The sequence below is a fragment of the Salvelinus fontinalis genome, chromosome 38 (genome assembly GCF_029448725.1).
Source record: "Salvelinus fontinalis isolate EN_2023a chromosome 38, ASM2944872v1, whole genome shotgun sequence".
NCBI classification, from domain to species: domain Eukaryota; kingdom Metazoa; phylum Chordata; class Actinopteri; order Salmoniformes; family Salmonidae; genus Salvelinus; species Salvelinus fontinalis.
The window spans coordinates 20,189,838-20,210,699 of record NC_074702.1 but is presented as its reverse complement, the minus strand read 5'-3'; the positions used below and the strand labels follow the sequence as shown (position 1 = coordinate 20,210,699).

General features: G+C 44.4%; 1 protein-coding gene and 1 pseudogene across 1 annotated transcript; both read right to left on the bottom strand.

Moving 5' to 3' along the window:
- Nucleotides 1-92: 92 nt before the first annotated feature.
- Nucleotides 93-8,393, bottom strand: LOC129837702 (protein disulfide-isomerase A3-like). The gene is made up of 14 exons (XM_055904080.1): nucleotides 8,233-8,393; nucleotides 7,617-7,927; nucleotides 5,160-6,282; nucleotides 4,489-4,567; nucleotides 4,049-4,166; nucleotides 3,858-3,965; nucleotides 3,580-3,709; nucleotides 3,174-3,413; nucleotides 2,508-2,690; nucleotides 2,315-2,423; nucleotides 2,103-2,231; nucleotides 1,923-2,002; nucleotides 1,765-1,822; nucleotides 93-1,644 (listed from the first exon to the last, which is right to left on the bottom strand). The coding sequence occupies exons 3-14, from the start codon at nucleotides 5,315-5,317 to the stop codon at nucleotides 1,555-1,557; spliced, it is 1,482 nt and encodes a 493-aa protein (XP_055760055.1). The 5' UTR covers nucleotides 5,318-6,282; nucleotides 7,617-7,927; nucleotides 8,233-8,393; the 3' UTR covers nucleotides 93-1,554.
- Nucleotides 8,394-8,471: 78 nt separating this feature from the next.
- LOC129837165 (GON-4-like protein) lies at nucleotides 8,472-19,335 on the bottom strand (annotated as a pseudogene).
- Nucleotides 19,336-20,862: the final 1,527 nt, after the last annotated feature.

Here is a 20,862-nt window from a genome sequence, read left to right as displayed (position 1 = left end):
GTGGGCAGTGCATAATTCCGTATAACCTTCATCACTGTTACACGCGCATGTATTGCATTTTGGGATATGTAGTCCAGAAAGAAACAAGCCCATTCTGTGACGTCTTTGTTATTTATCAAATAATACACATGCATTGGACATTGCCCGATCTTCAAGTTGATAACTCTCTTTTCATGTAAGAAAACTCAAATTATTTCAGTAGTTACACAAATAAAAAGCTAAATGAGATGTAACAGTCAAATTTGATGTAAAACATTAATCTCAGAAGAGGGGCTAGCTGATAGAATGTATAGTTACATGAAAAATAAATAATACCAATAAATATCACTGTAATTTGATAACAAATAAACAGATATCTAATAAAACGTACTAATATGTGGATTATGTGATATTTTGTGTATGTAACACAAAACAAAATAGAGTGATGGAGTGTATTATAGTAAGTAAAAATCAAATGGAGTTCAATGTGATAAATTCAGTACAATGAGGGGACATTTCAAACTTTAAGGTTGCCTCTCCTCAAGAAGAGCAGGTGAGATGCTTGGCATAAAAGTCAAACTGAAATCTAAGCCTGTCCATAGAGTTTCAGTAGTCTTCACCCTATTTTCACACAAAAATGGATAAGTGTCTGCTAAATCAGTTTCCCAAACTCGGTCCCTTTTACCCCCTTTTTCTCCGTCATCGCGGCAACTCCCCAACGGGCTCAGGAGGCGAAGGTTGAATCATGCATCCCCCGAAACATGACCCACCGAAACACGCTTCTCAACACCCGCTTGCTTAACCCGGAAGCCAGCCGCACCAATGTGTCGGAGGAAACACCGTTCAACTGACAACCGAGATCAGCCTGCAGGTGCCTGGCCCGCCACAAGGAGTCGCTAGAGCGCGTTGAGCCAAGTAAAGCCCCCCGGCCAAACCCTCCCATAACCCGGACGACGCTGGGACAATTGGACGCCGCCCTATGGGACTCCCGATAACGTCCGGTTGTGATACAGCCCGGGATCGAACCCGGGTCTGTAGTGACGCCTCAGTGCCTTAGACCGCTGCGCCATTCGGGAGGCCCCTGGATCAGTATTTGATTCAATTTTTACCTATTTGCTTAGCATACACTTTTTTCTTTGTACCTGTAAGCAACTTCGCAAAAACTGTTACACATAATTTTTCATTTTCTACATTTATCAGTAGTCTGACTGAGGTACCTTACTCAGTCAAGGATGCTACACTAGATGCCTTTCTTGGGAATATTAAATCGCAACCATCAAGTTACCAGTTTAATGGCAAAGCCAATCTGCACGTGTTCAAGTCACCAGTTTAATGGCAAAGCCAATCTGCACGTGTGCTTGCAGATGCTCCATCCTCTCACATTGAGAACATTACTCTTTTGAAGTTCCAAGAAAAAACTGCTGATTGTTTAATTTAGAAGTCCTCTATGTTATTAGTATTCAGTGTTGCTGGTAAGGTAGGAGATCTTCTGGTCTGAAACTGTGTGCTGCAATGGGTGGCTCCTTTTCCCCCCTCATAGTTCATTTCATTTCTTTCTTTCTCTCCATTGCACTCTCACAAGTCTTCTCTGGCAGTGCCCAGGACAAGGGGATGTGTGGCCTCATCCTTCAGATAGCTGAGGAAATCATTCACCTCACGGCCACCCTATTGACAGATACGGATGGTTAAAACCGTGAAGGAATGTATCAGAATATTGATTACAGAGCATTAAGTGTTATTTAATCCATGTCCTTTGGAGGAGGAAAAGTGGTGTTGTAGCCTAACCTCGTATTTCCGAGGCTGGTCCTTCTGTCCTGCTGGGACGAAGAAAATAGTGGGGAAACTGGGAAGAACAACAACAGATGAGATTAAAATAGCAGATTACAGAGTAGTAGACATAGACAATAGACAAAAATCAAACTACATAAGAAGTAGAGGCTCACCCCTGGACATCGTAGGATGGAGGAACGTCGTTGGCAGTGGCATCCATCTTTGCTATAACAATGTGGGTGTCGGCGGACAACTGTAATGAAGAAGAAAATAAATAAAAAATAATGAGCATCTGGATGATGGTTTGTAACTTTCAAAACCAGCTAAGCAACACTTGCAGATGTGAACCTCACCTGTTCCCCAAGCTCTGTGTATTTTGGCTCCAGGCTTTTGCAGTGTCCACACCAGGGTGCATAAAACTCCACCAGTACGTCCTTGGAAGGGTTGTTCACTATCTCCTCAAAGTTGTCCGCCACCACCACCTGCAGAGGCAAAAGGGTTTTGTTTAAATGTCTTCCTAACATTTTTGAAAGCGACAAACGTTTGTTGGTTCTATTCCGCACACCTTGACTGGGCCGTCGTTGTTTTCGGGAGCAGCCTCTGACTTGACCTGCCTCTTCAGTTTACCAGCAAAGTAGTCCTCCAAGAACCTCTCCAGGGATTTCCCGTCCCGTCTGCAACGGACGGACAGATGAGCAGTGTGAAAGCTGGCTAGACTGCATAAGGGTCTGTGATGGTCATGTGTTATTGTAACTCACGTGAACTCCTCCTGCATGCTGTACTTGTGGCCCTCCCTGTTCCTGATGGTGATGAGAGGCAGCTCTCCCCCGTCAGACGGCCCCAGGCCAAACTCCTCCTCCAGCTCTTCCTGGAACTCAGCCCTGTTGGCCACAGCGTAACTCAGCCCCTGAGACTGGAACTGAGTGGCCACTTTCATCACCCTAGGGAGAGAGAAGGGGTAGTGAAAGAGTGATGGAGAGAGAAAAAGAGAGAGGAAGGTATCAGGTAAGAGCAGTTTCTTTCCCCGTGCTGTGGCCCTCACCATCAGGTTCATAGGACTATGTGACTTTGCACCATGCCATCATCATTCTGTAAAACCTAAAACTATACTGCAATTGCACTTTGTACACCTCTGCACAACACTACATATACACACACACACACACACACACACACGTCACGGTAGCATCCCTCCCTGTGCATAGATTGATAAATTCCTACTGTAAATTGTATATCCTTACTGTAAATCAGCATATAATGTAGAGTTCTTTGCTTACTTATTTATATTGTATGTAGACGTTGTGCAAATTCCTCTATCTGTATATTGTCTATAGATGGCAGCACCATTTCACTGAGTCAAATTCCAGGTATGTGTAAATGTAATTGGCGAATAAAAGTGATTCTGAAAGGAGAGCAGCTCTCACCTGTTCCTCCAGTAGTTGGTGCCCTTGATGTTGCGGAGGTAATCCACGTCGTAGTAGGCCACCAGCAAGTCCCGTCCCCTCATGTTCTCTCTGTTCTCAGCAGTCAGATGGGGGCACAGCCCAAACACATTATCTCTGATGAATTGACGGAGAGAGGCGGTCGAGACAGCCTCATCAGACTTGACCAAGCTGTCCTCAAACTTGCTGTTGAGTCGTGGGGGCCGAAAGAGCACCACCATGCTGGTTAAGAGAGACACGAGGATTGTGACATCATTATAAGGTACTACTACTTGGCAATAACCTATGATGTCATATCCAACTAATGTGCCCTCATAGTCTAGTGACCAGAGGGCAGAAGGTTCAGAACCCAGGTGGGATTATATGTAAGGGGAGCTACAGCACATACTCTGATTCCACGCCGTGTTTGAGGCCCAGGCTCAGGTCTGCAGTGTGGGCAAAGCGGTGGCTGTCTCTCATGGCACTAGATGCCTTCAGAAACTCAGCCATCTGAGAGGTGTCAGCACCTGAGAAAAAACCTGACAGCAGAGAGGGAGAATATAAGTCACTCAAATAGTTCACAAAAAATATACATTTAAAAAAAATAAAAAATAAAATGTATGCAATTGTTTTATTTCAATAGACGAAAGGATCTATACTTGGCTGTGATTAATAAAGTGAACTCACCAACCACACTGGCTTCAAAATTGTTGATGAATGCATCCAGGTCTCTCTCATTGTGCAGAGGAACGGAACTGGGACCTGCCTGTTTTTTCATGTAGCTCACAATGCCATCTATGGGAACATGGGACAACATTAGATGAGTCATGCATACACTAAAACACAAAACAGAACAGCAATGATTTTAAAGTAGCCACCTGCACTCCTAGGTCCATCATAAGCAGCAAAGTCCTCTCCATTGCGGAAGATTTTGAGTGTGGGGTACCCATTGACCCCAAAACGTCCACACGTCTCAGAGTTCACTGTGCAGTCTACCTGGGGAAAATTACAGAAACCATTTATCAATATACCGTTAAATAGCAGTGCATTCAGAGTGGTGGTATGCAGAAGCAGCCCTGATGTTAAAGTTACTGTGGGAACTGATCTCAATTCACCAACAAAAATATAAGAGAAGTGACACAGCTATCATGTACAGTTGACCCCCACATTTTAAAGCAATACCAATCCTGTGGAACAAAAACTGTTGAAAAAAGTGTAAAGTTACACATTTTGAACAAATGGATTGTAACTAATCTGAATGCAAGGAAATACAATGCATCCTTTGGGGTATCATGTGTAGACAAACTAGTATACTCACTTTAGCTAAAGACACTGTCCCTTTTAGTTTTGTTGCTGCAGTTTCATATTCTGGGGCTAGTTGCTGGCAGTGACCACACCTGAAGGAGAGATGAGATGAAGGGAGGCGCCATACAAAGAAAAGGAAGAGAATGATAAAATGTACATGGGAAAAATGCTAGAGATAGTGTGACAGCTGAGATATCAGGTGTCTCAGAAAAATGTATAAGAGAGACCTAGCCTAGTCATAATCCACTACTCAAATGTCAGAGCAGAATGCACTGACTCAAATCATGACTCCAATTATAGCCAACTATATCCAATTATAGCTAACGTGATTTAGTGTCAGTTCACTCTCAGAAGTGAACTGGTAGTGTAATAGCTAACACGATATATCTAGCTATAATTCGTATGCACTGTTTATGGCGAAAATAATAATCTAACACTGTTACTTTGAGTTGAGCAGACACATTGAGTCAAGATTGCGAGCTAGAGAGTAAGACAGTTTTATCGGCTAACGTTAGCTGCAGTTCTAAATGCAAATAGTTAATCTACAACAGTGTGCGGTATAATAGATATTAAAATCCGGAATTTATTTATATTTACTATACATGTTTAGATGGCTGTCGTTTCTTGCATGCTAATTAATTAGCTAAATGAATTAGCTAAAAAGCTAGCTATAACACTGCTTACCAAGGCGCGAAGAACTCTACCAGCACAGTCTCGTACTCTGCTACCGTATAATCGAAATCAGAATCCCCGAGCTCGAGCACGTCGCTGGAGGCTACAAAGACGTTCTGCTGAGCCAACGCAAAAAGCAAGAACATGCGAAATGGAACCAAAGTACCCATCTCAGCAGAATTAAGTGCTCCCAATAGCGATATACTGTAGCTGATATCCTCTGCTTTTCACTACCTCTCACTGCTCTGCATTCTGTAGCTGATATCCTCTGCTTTTCACTACCTCTCACTGCTCTGCATTCAAGTTCACTGCCGGGTGGGAGTGAGTATAGTAGAGCTGTGACGTGACCAAGAACATCTGTGTGGGTCTAGTAGACGTCTAGATGTGCGCCTTGGAGATTGAACTCTTACAACATTTCTCATAAACGAAAGGAATTAATCAAAAAGGCAAACGGATAAATTACGTTAATTTGGTATAAAATATATAACTCTTGCACAGGTATTATTACCGTTCATATTTCCAATATTGTGCCATAAATGCACAACTCAGGGAATTGGAGAAAAGAAAGTATACAAAACATGTATATTCCTGGACTAAACCCCAATTGTCTATTTATAGTATTTATACAACTTTTGCCACACTAAGAGACTACGTTCCCTAGTCCCTCAGTAGTGCATTTGAGTGATAACTAAGACAAAGGTGTATTTATTTCAATAAATTAGTGATGTACAGTTACAGTGCTCACTGTTTAAAATTGGTTATGGTAAACTTGAAAAGCTGTCATCTTTCGAGCTGCTGGTGTTGCTTCAGCTCAGTGAAGGCACAGGTGATTCTGATATGAGTTTATTAAGAGTGGTCATAAGCCCTGAACGTTGCTTCCAGATTTCACCAGCCTTGAACTGGTTTCTGGAATAGTTTATATGTGGTATGAATATACTGCAGTCACAAGTATCCTCTCTGCTTCTCTCCTTTGAAGTGTCTTGGTTCTGTCCTTTTTGGGTTGGTTCTGTCCAGTTCAGTCCTGCTCCTTGTCTGTGACTGTCTGCTGTTCAGTGGTCATAGTTTCGTCCTCTAAATTGAACTGGCAGGCAGCGGTGCGGAACAGGTGTATCAGGTCCCGAAACCGCCGAGACACCTGGACAGGAGAGAGGTAAAGGAGTCAGTAGACTAGGGTTCATTTCACAAGCCAAGACTTTTCAACAAGTGCATTACTGTTGGATCTTTTATAGTTTGGTTACAAAAAACAACCTTCACCTCATTGAGTGTCTTATTGCCAAGTTGGGTGGAAATTGCCTGGAAAGTACTCTGATTGGCACCTTGCTGCTGACAGGTGGTTAGAATGACATGGTCAGCCTCCCTGTAGCCCAAAGAGGATTATTACTCCTTAAAACCCGTTACGGCTAGACGTTCCGTTAGTGGAACAACATCCAGGGAAATTGAAGAGCGCGAAATTCTAATTAAATTATTAGAAATATTTAACTTTCATAAAATCACAAGTGCAATACACCAAATTAAAGCTTAACTTCTTAATCCAGCCACCGTGTCAGATTTCAAAAAGGCTTTACAGCAAAAGCAAACCATGCGATTATCTGAGGACAGCACCCCATCATACAAACACATGACAATCATATTTCAACCCGCCAGGCGCGACACAAAACCCAGAAATAACGACATAATTCATGCCTTACCTTTGAAGATCTTCTTCTGTTGGCACTCAAATGTCCCATAAACATCACAAATGGTCCTTTTGTTCGATAAATTCCGTCGTTATATCCCCAAAATGTCAATTTATTTGGTTCATTTGATTGAAAAAAACACTGGTTCCAACTCACCCAACATGACTACAAATGATCTAAAACGTTACCTGTAAACTTGGTCCAAACATTTCAAACAACTTTCCTAGTCCAACTTTAGGTATTTTAAAACGTAAATAATCTATCAAATTTAAGATGGAATATACTGTGTTCAATAGCGGATCAAATGAAAGTGGAGCGAGCCCCAGGTCGCGTGCCCCAAACAAAACAGTACACTAGGCTCGACACCCAGAAAGGAAAGGGCTACTTCTTCATTACTCAAAAAAAAAACATCAACCAATTTCTAAAGACTGTTGACATCCAGTGGAAGCCATAGGAACTGCAACCAGATGCCTCAAATCTAGATTACCATAGAAAACAAATTGAAAACAGTCACCTCAACAACTAAAAATCCTGGACCGTTTGTCCTCAGGGTTTCGCCTGCCAAATAAGTTATGTTATACTCACAGACATATTTTTAACAGTTTTAGAAACTTTCTAGTGTTTTCTATCCAAATCTACCAATTATATGCATATCCTAGCTTCTGGGCCTGAGTAGAAGGCAGTTTACTTTGGGCACGCTTTTCATCCGGATGTGAAAATAGTGCCCCCTAGCCCGAAGAGGTTTTAAAACATTAAAACAAAGACCAAACATTTTCAGGCTGTTCTCTCTCACCTTGTCCAGAGTATGACCTTCTCTCCACTGGCAGTGAGAGGGATGTTTTTGGCACACAAATGGGGGATCAGAAGAGGGGTTGGGACAAGGCTGCAGGGGGGGTCAGGGGGTTCTCCATCTCCCCGCTAAAGGATGTTGGGGGGCCATCAGACACCCCTGAGCCTTCTCCTCCCTTACTCCTCTTTGGCGAGGGGCTGTGTTCTCTCCCCCATCCTTATCCTCCTCCTCATCCTCAATTCTGTCAACCTTCTCCTCAGGGACGGAGAGTGAGCATTCCTCAGGACCCTCCCATGAAGGAGCTCCTTGCTCTTCTGAAAAGCATAATGGTTGTTTATCTGCAACGTGTAAAAGAGTTTAAAGGGGGGTTGAACTTCCTGATTTGGCTCTAATATTTTTGGCTTATTCTGAAATGCAGCAGCCATGACTGAAGCCAAACGAGAGTTGTCCAACCGGCCTTCAACACCACAGACCACTTGTATGGCGCTGTGTAGGCGAGCGGTTTGCTGACCAGAGTGCCCTATGGTGGCTGTGGGTTATGGTATGGGCAGGCATAAGCTACGGACAACGATTGCATTTTGTCGGGTAAGACAATACGTGCCATTGGTCCAGGTCTTACCTCATTGGTGCCATTGGTCCAGGTCATAACCTCACATGGTCTCTCCTATCATTGCTATGCAGACGACACACAATTCATCTTCTCCTTTCCCCCTTCTGATAACCAGGTGGCGAATCGCATCTCTGCATGTCTGGCAGACATATCAGTGTGGATGACGGATCACCACCTCAAGCTGAACCTCGGCAAGACGGAGCTGCTCTTCCTCCCGGGGAAGGACTGCCTGTTCCATGATCTCGCCATCACGGTTGTGGAGGGTAAGACAATGGCACTGCTCCATGGGCAGGAGTGAAAGGAGCCTGGGACAACGGCAGGGCCCTTCAGATTGTAGTGCTTGGGGCCTTGGCCAATATGATGACCCCTAGTGAGGGGGTAGAAGGGACGAGGTTTATGGGCGATGGGTGGGCGCTCGCCTTTGTAGTTCATGCAGGGGTGTAGGCGCAGGGTGACATTTCTAGGGAGAGATGAGGGATATCGTGTCCCATTGGCGAACGTGTAAGGAGGTGCTGGAGGATGTGGAGGTATTCTGGGTGGGGATTTCCCATATGGTTTATTATACTCCATCACTGCCGTGTGGATGAATGGTAGACTCTTCTGTAGAGGAGAAACAATTTACATAGGAATTAGTACTTTTTAGTAGTAATGGGGAAGTAAAATGGAGAATGACACATTTTCTCTGATAAGTAAATACTGAGAGTGGTGGTGGGTGAGTTTCGTACCCGTAGCCAGTTGGACATGACGGACATCTCTCTCTCCAATGGGGGGCGCTCTTCCCCTGGCATCACCCTGCCACAGGTCTCCTGCATGGCAGGAACTATGTTGTGCTGACAGGACAACAGAGAGAAGAAAATAACAGATAAAGCCCAACATGGCAATAGGTGGCTACATCAAGGCATGATCAAAACATTGAGAAAGACTGTGATAAGCATTAATGAGTTGTGAGGTCCACACCTTGATAGTGTTGTCAGATGTCTTGTGGCCACACAGGTCCTTGACACGGGAGCGTAGCTGGTCCTGCTTCTTGGTACGGATGAGGTAGCAACACATGAGCTGGTAGGGGAGATCTGTCTGGTTGAAGTGCTTCAGCCCCAGTTTAATGAGTCTGGAACAAAAATCCACATTTTGGGGTGACGCACAATTGGCCTAGCGTCGTCCGGGACAGGGAGGGTTTGGCCGGTAGGGATATCCTTGTCTCATCGCGCTCCAGCGACTCCTGTGGCGGGCCGGGCGCAGTGCGCGCTAACCATGGGGGCCAGGTGCACGGTGTTTCCTCCGACACATTGGTGCGGCTGGCTTCCGGGTTGGAGGCGCGCTGTGTTAAGAAGCAGTGCAGCTTGGTTGGGTTGTGCTTCGGAGGACGCATGGCTTTCGACCTTCGTCTCTCCCGAGCCCGTACGGGAGTTGTAGCGATGAGACAAGATAGTAATTACTAGCGATTGGATACCACGAAAACAAATTGGGTAAAAATAAAAATAACTAAAAAACATTCAACCATGCAAGGAGGAATTTGATGCTTGGTTGTAGCAGTAAAGATGACATAGTTGGAACTATGAGGGCCTATGTCAGTGAACGGTCATTGAATGGGTTTGAGAGAGAGACCCTCTCTTTTCAACACGGGTTAACACACCTTCAAGTGTTTATAATCAGCTCAGCTCAATACTGACCAGGCACTCAATGACATAAAATACTCATGTTAGGCATAGCTATTTTTGACGAGGGACTGTGTGTAAATGAGGATTGTTTTTGAACAGGTTGCTGTTGTTGTTTGTGAACATGAGCTCCTGTGGAGTTTGTCTCCCCACACAGGACGTGCTGCATGTGTAAATGTGTGTGTGTACGTACCTGTCCTCTCCGCGTGTGTAGAAGTTGTTCTTGGTGCGTGGAGGGTGCAGTGCGGGGTCCAGGCTGCAGTGGGGCAGGAGCTCTGGATAGAGGAAGACAGAGCAGGTGGTGAGCAGCCAGGCCGTCTCAGCAGGCAGCAGAGGGTATGTACGCACTGCAGGGACAACCAAACACTTACACACAATCAAGCAATTCACAAACCCACCCTCTGATACATAGATAACACAAAACAGCTACACACACAGGCTATCGATACCATCTTTAGTACATACAATTCAGACTCTCACATCTTTACATATGAACCACACACACACCAGACCTCCTTGTTCATTACCATTGTTAGAGCGTGTTTGAGGCCTGGCAGGGGGGGTTGGCGAGACAGAGCTCTCCTGCTCCTGGACAAGAGACAGCGCCCCCTGGAGATTACAGGCCCTGAAGATGCTGTTGAAGCCTGGGTCCCGGACTGACCTGATCGCCTCCTAACGCTGGGCAAACGCCTGGAGCTCCTCCTGGGTGGAAGGCACACAGAGACTAGGACTTGAGAAGGGTATATAAAGATAGAGCGAGCCTCAGTAACTCACCAGGTATTGCTTGGTGGTGTGGGCCTTGTGGTGCAGGGCCTGTATGTGCTGAACAGAGGCAGACAAAACAGGCAAGGGGGGGGGGGCTGTCAGTGAGTCTACCAGTAGAAAATAACAATTGACATTATTGGTGTCAATAATAAGGCAACTTGAAAAATCTAAATGTTGTATTCCACCAACTTCAGTTCCTCAATTAGGTTTTACGAGCAGGCAAACCTACCTGTTGGAATTGCTGCCGCAGCTGGCAGGGCAGAGGTGGCAGCAGCACCATGGGGGGTGATACCGTGACGATGGGGGTGGAACGGCCAGGGGTCTCCTGGAGGGCTCTCTGCTGCAGAGCCTCCATCTGCTCCCTCACAGTACGCCGCCTCTGTTAGCATGTTAGCCAGTGGCTCCTGAAACCTGCAGAGGTCAGAGGGCAGGAAGGGGAATAATAATCATATTGATGACATAATAATAATACATGACATTTTTTTATAGCACTTCATTGCATAAATCATCTGAGTGCTTTAAAGCATTAAAAAGACAAGCAATTTAGAAAAACATCATTCATGAGATGGAAGGTCCTGAGAGGGTGGGGAAAGTTAATGGCTTGAGTGGTCATCGGAGGAAGATGGTCGTAAGGGGAGAGCAAGAAAATATGGCAGGCAGGCAGCACTGAGTCATCAAGGTTCCTCACTGTCCCTCCCGTCTGTGTGGCTTCTACATAGCAGGGCTCGGGTGAAGTTTTGAGCTCAGCTACTGCAGTTCATGGACTCCGTAGTAACGTTAGGTGTAGCTAGCTAGCTACTCCTGCACTACTACCAAAATGAAGTACCCATTGGGTGAATCTAAGACAGACATGTGGCGCCAGAAAGCACACCACATTTCAATAACAATTTAAGAGTAGCCTTGTAGGGAGTAGTCCTCCCTTCGATCCTCATCACTGCAAACCGTCTTGCTTTCAGGCCTATCTCTATCCCAAACCTCTGGACACTGGCTGGCATTTGAATACGGTCATTAAGCAGACTTTATCCCCAAAAATATCAGTACATATGGACCATGTGGGAGATGGGACTGAAGAGAGACTTGACTGGAATTATCCTGAACAAAAATATAAAAACTCAACATTTTACTGAGTTACAGTTCATAGAAGGAAATCAGTCAATGTAAATAATTAAATTCTGCCCTAATCTATGGATTTCACATGACTGGGCAGGGGCACAGCAATGGGTGAGAATAGGCCCACCCACTGGGGAGCCAGGCCCAGCCAATCAGAATAAATTTCCCCCCACAAAATGGCTTTATTACAGACATAAATATTCCTCAGTTTCATCAGTTGTACAGGTGGCTGGTCTCAGACGATCCTGCAGGTGAAGAAGCCAGATGTTGAGGTCCTGGACTGGCATGGTTAGACGTGGCCTGTAGTTGTGAGGCCAGTTGGACATACTGCCAAATTCTCTAAAACAACGTTGGAGGTGGCTTATGGTAGAGAAATTAACATTCAATTCACTGGTAACAGCTCTGGTGGACATTCCTGCAGTCAGCATGCCAATTGCACGCTCCCTCAAAAATTGAGACATCTGTGGCAAAACGGAACATTTTAGAGTGGCCTTTTATTGTCCCCAGCACAAGATGCACCTGTGTAATGATCATGCTATTTAATCAGCTTCTTGATATGCCACACCGGTCAGGTGGATGGATTATCTTGGCAAAAGAGAAATGTTCACTAACAGGGATGTAAACCAATTTGTGCAGAAAATTGAGAAATATTTTTGTGCATATGGAACATTTCTGTGATCTTTTATTTCAGCTCATGAAACATGGAACCAACACTTTACATGTTGTGTTTTTATTTTTGTTCAGTATATTTGGATTATGCAATATTCTGCCTAAAATGCTCTACAGTCTACGCAATGGGATCTGACTGAGGTTCTTTGCGTAGCTCTACGTACTTTTGTGCACTGAACTTTTGGAACGTGACGAAAGCGTAGCCCCGCTTGTGTAGACTGAAATCCCAGTGGAGAGACTTAACCCTCTCTCCCCACCTCTTATCCTCCTCTACTTTCCCTAACTTTGCTGAGTCATTAGTGGTAGCACTGTCACAGAGCCCTGACTCCATAGTGTGGAAAAACCTGTTTGTCTCTCCCCACGTCATACTGCCTCGTTAACATTTAGAGACACCCATTACAGCCAGGACCAGGACACAGTGACTCAAACGTGTGTGCGCGTGCGTGGACAGTTGCTGGAAGGAAGTAAAGCGCTCTCTGCTCCCGTCAGTTCAGAGAAGTGGCCTGAAAACGGCAAGTCGCACACACAGAGATCTCTCAACAGACGTCACAGTTCAAACATCAAAGTGGGCACACGTGCCAACCAGCTACTGAGCACCTGGCGCACTGGGAGTGTGTGTGACACAAAGTGAGTTTGTTAGCGGTGTGTGTCTTTTGTTAGTAAGTGTGAGTTGCTGTAGCGCCAATGTGAGTCCTGTGTGTTAGTGTGGATTGTAGCTCTACTGTGAGTTCTGTCCACCTCCTGACACTTCAGAGGAAGAGAAAACACCAGAGCATTTCTCTGCCTCCCTACCCAAGCAGATACAGCACCCCTCTGCTGCTCTGTCCCGAAGGGAGGACTTGCTGTGTGTGCGTGTGTGTGTGTGTGTGTGTGTGTGTGTGTGTGTGTGTGTGTGTGTACGTAATTTCAAGTAATTCCTAGAATGTCATAGATGGATATGCTCAAACGCATGAGCGGCTGCAGCCACGTATCCTGCAGTTGTTCATAACACATACCATAACACATACATAACGCCTCCCGGGTGGCGCAGTGGTCTAGGGAACTGCATCGCAGTGCTAGCTGCGCCACCAGAGTCTCTGGGTTCGCGCCCAGGCTGGGCTGGGTTCGCGCCCAGGCTCTGTCGCAGCCGGCCGCAACCGGGAGGTCCGTGGGGCGACGCACAATTGGCATAGCGTGGTCCGGGTTAGGGAGGGTTTGGCAGGTAGGGATATCCTTGTCTCAGTATGTAAAATGTAATAAAATGTATGCACTCTACTGTAAGTCGCTCTGGATAAGAGCGTCTGCTAAATGACTAAAATGTAAATGTAAATGTACATACGACAGATGGCCAATTTGGCTCACCAACCAGCACAAAGTCAACAAGATGACCGTGTTTGTAGAAAAAAAAAAAGCAAGGGTGAGCTAAACAGTCACACATTCACATCCATTAAGGTCTGGGATAGATAGCACTGTTGACTCAAGGAGGACCAGGAAGCAATGGATTATTTGGCTCATCATAATGCTATTTTATGAAACAGTTGGCATTTTAAGCGCATCTCAAAAGTCTAGTTGCTTCCTCGTTTGCTCCGCATTAAAAGCTCTATATCATTATTAACATGAGGTACTGGGTTGGTGGACCAACTCAGTGACATAGTGGTTAGTTTCCACCCAAAGATCGGAATGTTGGGAGTTCGATCCCCAGCCGAGTCATACCAAAGACTGTAAAAATGGGAACCAATGAGCCTCTGCTTGGCACTCAGTATTAAGGAGATAGATTGGGGATAAGGCCCTGCGATAGACTAGCATCCTGTCCAGGGGGTCTACTTGTACATCAAGCTGACTCATGCTACAGAAACAGGAGATCTGCTCCTACAAGCTGTTCCGGCTCAAGGCTACTTACTTACTGGGTTGGCGGTACACTTTTTGAAAGCCCTTTCTTTCCCGAGAGAAATATGGAGAGCGTCAGGGTAGAATCATACCGAATGGCTTGTGGAACATTGAATTGCAGAGCGCTCAGGGGTGGAGCAGCTTCCTCCCTCTCTTCATCTTCTTCGTGCCCATCGTCATCCTGCCCATTCACTATTAGCTCATCATCCTGGAACTGAAGGGGTAAAAATAGTGAGATTCAGAAAGAGATTTTTTTTAAAGAAAGAGACTTGCAGATATGATCCCATAATCCTCCTCACTGTCTCGAAAAGCTCCTCCAATAGCTTGTTCACTTCCTATTCTGAAAGAAAGGGAGAAAGGAAATAGGTTGGTTTATTTTTTTCCTTAAATTAAACAACTGGAATTTACCAGGCCCCTATATGTCTGTCTGTGGTTAGGGTTGATGTATGGAAACATTATTACAGAGACTCACTGGTGATGCGTACGGCCCGGTCGTTCCTGTAGTCCTCTCGGTCAGGCTCATCCAGATCCTCCAGGAAATTATACTCTGGGTCGTCATCATCATCACCCTCTTCTGAGAGAGAAAAGAGAAGGCGGAGGTAGCAAGAGACACACAGAAACATTTATTTTAAACTATTTCAAAGTAAAGAAAGGTAAATGGCCTAAGGGTAAAAGGGCTGTCAACACACACAACCATAACGAGTGAAGAAGAAGCGGGAGAGATGAGGCAGAGTGGGGGAGACAAACAGGAGCAGAGCAGTGGGGGAAAGGTCAAAATGAGCAAAACATGACAGAGCAAACAGACAGAGAGCAATTAAACCAGCTACACACACCTCTCGTAAAACATGTACACACACACACAGGTTAAATGCAGCTCCATCTGTCTCCTACTGCCTGCTTGACACTTGTCAGTGTTTGGAGGAGTGCCACATGTTTTGTGTATTTCACTAATAAAGTATTTGCTCCTAGAAAAAATTAATCCATGGCCCATTTTTGAGAATGATGTGTTCCTTAATAAGCAACAGCATAAAATCCTGTTGCATCGGTTACTACATGGTTGGACCATTCCATTTCAATAGTACACTGCCCATCCTTGAACCCTCCCTCATCATTCCTTTCTTTGAATCCTAACCTTCATTCTCCATGTCGGATGTCATGAGGCCCTGCAGCCACTCGCTCCAGTCGCGGTCCTCCAGGGCCAAGCTGTAGTCGTACATGTCAGGCGTGATGTCAGGGGCATGTAGCTCCGCTTCCAGCTTGCCTAGGGGCACGTTCCTCAGGGTCCGTTTGGAGCGGGTACAACACGCCACCAGGCTAGACCCTGCACCTCCAGTCAAAGGCTGGAAACAGATAGATGGAACCAACGAAGAAAGAGATTCACATTGACTTTGGTCCTGATATGGCTGAATAGTGTCCCGATAAAGAGTCCGATGATTTCCTGGTATAGCTGAATAGTCTGCTAGTATTCATGGGTTGCACATTTCGTCACAATATTGTTTTGAACGTTCTCTTGAGGACTGATGCCCGAATGAACGTTCAACTCAATGCATTGTCAATAGTGGTGATGAAGATAGTGGTGATGAAGTGGCTTGAAAACACAGTGACGATTCAAAAGGAGGCAAATAATTAGTAGGAAAACCTTTTGTCATAATTGTGATGTCACCAGATTGACTTTAGATGCAGTACAACTTTAGCTAGCTAGCCATGATTGAGGGGACAGCACTGAATTTTAGCTGGCTATTTTTGACAAACTTTGCTAGCTAATGGAAACATGGCCCTCTCTCTAAACTAAGTTGTACGACATTATGATGGAAAAGTTTTTTTCAACTCATTATTTTTCTACTTTAGCACTGTCATTCTATTTCCAAGCCACTGTAGTGTAATTAGCCCCCGTCCAAAATGACTTGGCATCAGTCGGGCACAAATATGGCTGAGGCGTCTGTGGAAAGTTCATAACAATAGCAACGACGTGACTAAGTGATGGAAGTGCAACCCATTAATAGTTTAACAGTTTCAGTACCTGGAAGAGTTCGGTGCAGATGGGGCTGAGTTCCAGCTCTTCCTCCACTGCGTGAAGCTTCTCCAGGAAGGTGCCGTCTTGGGCCCCAGAGGAACAGTCTCCACTCTCAGATGTCTGGGCTGCCTTGGCTTCTAAACATAAACCAAGACCAACATTACAGTAAACTCTTACTCATCCAGTGCACATTGTAAACATTAACTCAGTTAACTCTGACACTGTATATAGTAGGTTTACTTACTTTCTTATTTCTATTTCTCGTGTGTTTTTGTTCTACTTTATGTTTTCTTTAGTATTAGATTTTTATTGATTACTGCATTGTTCGGTTGAGAGTTGTCAATTAAGGCATTTCACTGTATCTGTGACAAAAAATATATAAAATAATAATTGCATTATTTCCCCCCAATCATTTCGATAACTTTCAATCAAATGCCAAATGCAGAGGTGCAGCATGTTACCTGTCTGGGACTGTCAAATCTGTTTTCGTCACACCCAAGAGTGTACAGGGGTCCTGGGCCGCGCCCCTCGGGCACACCGTGGCGATGAGCCTGTGCTGTCCACGTCTCTCCAAAACGTCTGAAACGACAATGTCACAGACATGACATCGTAGTCACATAGCACACCCTTTTGACTGATTGAACAAAAATGTATTGACTAACGGAGCAGAGATGGAGCTCTTCTTCACCTCCTCTGCAGTCTCATCCTCCTTATTGGGGCAGTACTCTTCATCAGAGCAGTCCTCCTCCTCCTCCAGAGGGATGTCAACAAACTGGGGGGCTGGGGAGAGGAAGCAGGGAGCGAGATGAGGGAAAGAGCAAAACAGAGAGACAAAGCAACAGAGACTACAGACAACAGTGAGGAGTAATAAAGTATTTGACATGACACTAGCACTTTGTGTGACAGGGACATACCTTCACTTCAAGGGCCCTTTTGATAGGAGAAATATTCCAGGTGGGGATGCTCTGCAAGAGAAGAGGAAGCCGCTTTAGACTATTGAGATGAATCCAGGAAATTATATTAAGAGGTAGCTAGCTGCAAGTTGTGTTACTGGAAACCCACCACCTCCTTCAGTCTAGAGCGGGTCATCTTGGGCTCCTGAGGGAAGCAAATGGAAGATAACAAAATTGAATTCAGGCAGAGAGAGAGATCATTAAAAACTTGCAAGTGATATCAGCAACCAATTTTTGAGTTGTACTGTCAGTATAACTTGCTGTAAGCTGACGCTCACAAATAGGGCTAGGTCCTGCATCTCCTGGATGGCTGCTTTCATCATGGCCACTACATGCTCGTTGGTTATCACCTCCTGAGGGCAACATTCACAGGTATCAGTCAAAAATGTTCACACTAACATTAGTACTTAGCAGTTAGCATTAACCCCTCGTTTGACCGGATTGAGACTCCAGGTAACTCACATGGAGGATGGTCTAGACGTTGACGAAGGTCAAGTTGTGTTGCTCTAACTTCCTCTCCAGATCCATATCCAGATGCTCAAACTCATCCTCATCGCTGTCACTGGATGAATCTTCCGATGACCTTTTTCCAGCCACGGAGTGTCCCTCTTCCTGCCCATTGCCTAAAGCACTCTAAAGCTGCTCCTCCTCGTTGTCAGCCTCTGGCCCCCACAATCCTCTCCATCTTCAGACGGAAGTAAGTAATCAAAACAGAAACCCAATTCTCATACACTAGAAATCTGATTCAGTGTTTCCAAAATGGTGGGTATGTCCACTTCCTATAGAGCAGGTATGAGCAACTCCTCATGAGGGGCTGCAGTGGCTCACGGGTCTGAATACCAACATCTATACCCACACACACGCAGTCAGAGCCAGCCCTAGACTTTTGGGGGCCCTACGTGAAATTGTTAGGAGTAAAACATTTTAGCGACCCCCCTCTTGCCAGTGGAGAGAGCTAATTTCCTGCAATTCCACATATTTTGCCAAGGGGTTTGGAAAGCAAGTTTGCTGCAATTCTACATATTTTGTCATGGGGCGAAGAGAAGATTTAGCTATCTAATAACTAATTTCATAAATGCCATGGGGCAGAGAGAAAATAACTGAGGCTTTCCAGCTAATTTCCTGCAATTCTACTAATTTTGCCATAAGGTGAAGAGAAACGATTGCAGTTTTGAATATGATATCTGAGTGAGAGTGACAAACAAAATATACATTGCATTGCTTGCTATTTGGGGTTTTAGGCTGGGTTTCTGTATAAGCACGTTGTGACATAAATACATAAGATTTTATTTGAATAGGGGTCCCCAGGTTGGTAATTTGACCATGATTACTACAACTTGGTTAGCTGGCTAGAATAACTTACAATAAAAAAATTAAAAAGAATTGCTGACATGGGCTAATTGAGTGAGTAACATAAGCAGAAAAACTGCTGATGCACAACCAAATGTTCAAAGGGCAACATGTGTATTCTACTATCCCCCGGAGGGAGGGGGGGTTGGAAATTGTTCTTGTCTATTCAGCGTGTCACAAGAAGCAGAGTTGAGGAGCTCACCAAAGGTGATTACCAGGCCCAGTTCTGTGTCCTCCTCTTCTGCCTCGGAGGGGCTGGGATATAGCTGACAAACATCCCCATTCTTAACCTAGCCTGCAGCAGACACAAAACAAAGATTTAACAATGAGATAGGAGATGATCACATTCCCACCACTGAAGCATGTAAAACCAATTAAATGCCCATGCACACAAACTCCCATATCCCTTCATATCTCAGCAACACACACTGTGTTACTTGTCATCCCTCTCTCTTCTCCATTCCTATTCTCATCCCTCTGTACATGAAGCAATGGTCTTCTGCTTGAACCTGGGAGAGTGTCTCCTTTGTGACAGCCCATCTGGGACCGTCATCCCAAAGCCCTTTCCCTTAGCAGGGGTGGAAATGGAGATATGTCTGTTAACAGAAAGAGTGCAGAGTGGACCACCATTGGAGATCTGGGGGGCACAGGTTGTCTCATCCCTCTTTAAGGCTTTAGAACACATGGGCCGTGGTTTTGGGGTGCTCGATTTGCGTTTCTGGGCTTTCATGCTTCGAGGCCTGAAAGAACACAACAGTTTAACGTTACAGTTACATGAGCGGGGGCTAACGTTAGCAGACAGTAAAATGTACTTTGTCATAGAATAAGACAATAGGATTAAATATTTGCAGTTGTTACTAGCTAGACAAAATATATATAGCCGAGTAAAACAGCTAATGTATGTGTCCCATTTGTGTGCAATTCAAGCTACTAGCTAGCTAGCTGTTATTATCTAGTAGGCTGGTGGTGCCACTTTCTCGGTTGAAGTACAAGCACAAACAAATCAACACAGCTATAGAAAACGTTTCTTATTAGCGAAAATAATCGTAAAATACAAGTCACGCTAATGACCCTGAAGTAGTTGTTTTTGTAGCTAGCTTGTGTTGTTGTTATTAGCTTGCTGACAAACGACGTATATTTGTCAACAAGTAACCTTGTGTGTTTGTGTGTCTCAAAAATGGACGCCCGACTTTTCTAGGTCGACAGTACATTTCCCTTTCAAATTTAGTAACTTTATTGGTGTCACTGACCCGCAAATCTGCATTTGGTGCCATGAAAAGCTAGCGAGCTAAGTAAATCTCAAAATAATTTACAGCGCCCTTTCCCGCGTGTCACAGATAAATCCATCCCCAATTAATTTCCCCATAGCATTAGAGATCCTACCTCCGGTACAGTGGGCCTGCTATCAGCAGTGCAAGGGTAGACTATTCCATTCACGTTGATACAGCAGCCTACAGTAACTGTTTGTGTTATTAACCACACACACAATCTTTCAAGTTGATTAACCAGGTTGTTTTCTAACAGTTGTGGTTTTAATGGATGGAGGAAACATTGACAATTTCACGTACGCACACAGATTATTTATTATATTATTTGTTGTGGTTTTTGTAAAAAAAAAAACGAAACAAACAAACAAAATAACACAAAAAAACTCTATTTATATTATTTATTTGGAGGGATCTGGATAATCTTGCACCTTGATACCTGAAACAAATCATATGACAGCAAAGCTGCAAGATTCTAGGAATGGACGCTCCCAACTATTATATACGCACCTCCATTATGATGCATCGTTCCAGAATATGAATATTTGGAAAAGCACCAACACAGAATATGAATATGGAATAAACATAGCTACGGATCAAACCTAAAATAACTTTTATCAACAAACTTTAAATTAAAGCAATTTCTACATATAAATGCCTGAAATGGAAACTGTGAGTATTATTATTATTTGTATTCTTTACAATAAACAAGTTCAAGCTACTTTTATCCTAAAATGTTAGTCAAAGTGGACTGGTTTTGCCTGTTAAAGCCATTCTAAAAAAGTGCTTTAAAATGTTCAGTACTGGTCGAAGTTCACCCTCAGCCTTCCAAATCAAGATATTAATGTATTTAGTGTAAATTCAACTTGTTTGTAAACTCGGAATATTCTCTCGCTCTCCAATTTACAGATATCCATAGCATACAAGTCAGGGAACCCCAGGATCCAAAGTGACAGAGACCTAGAGGTCAAGTTTCTGGTGTCCAGGGGTAA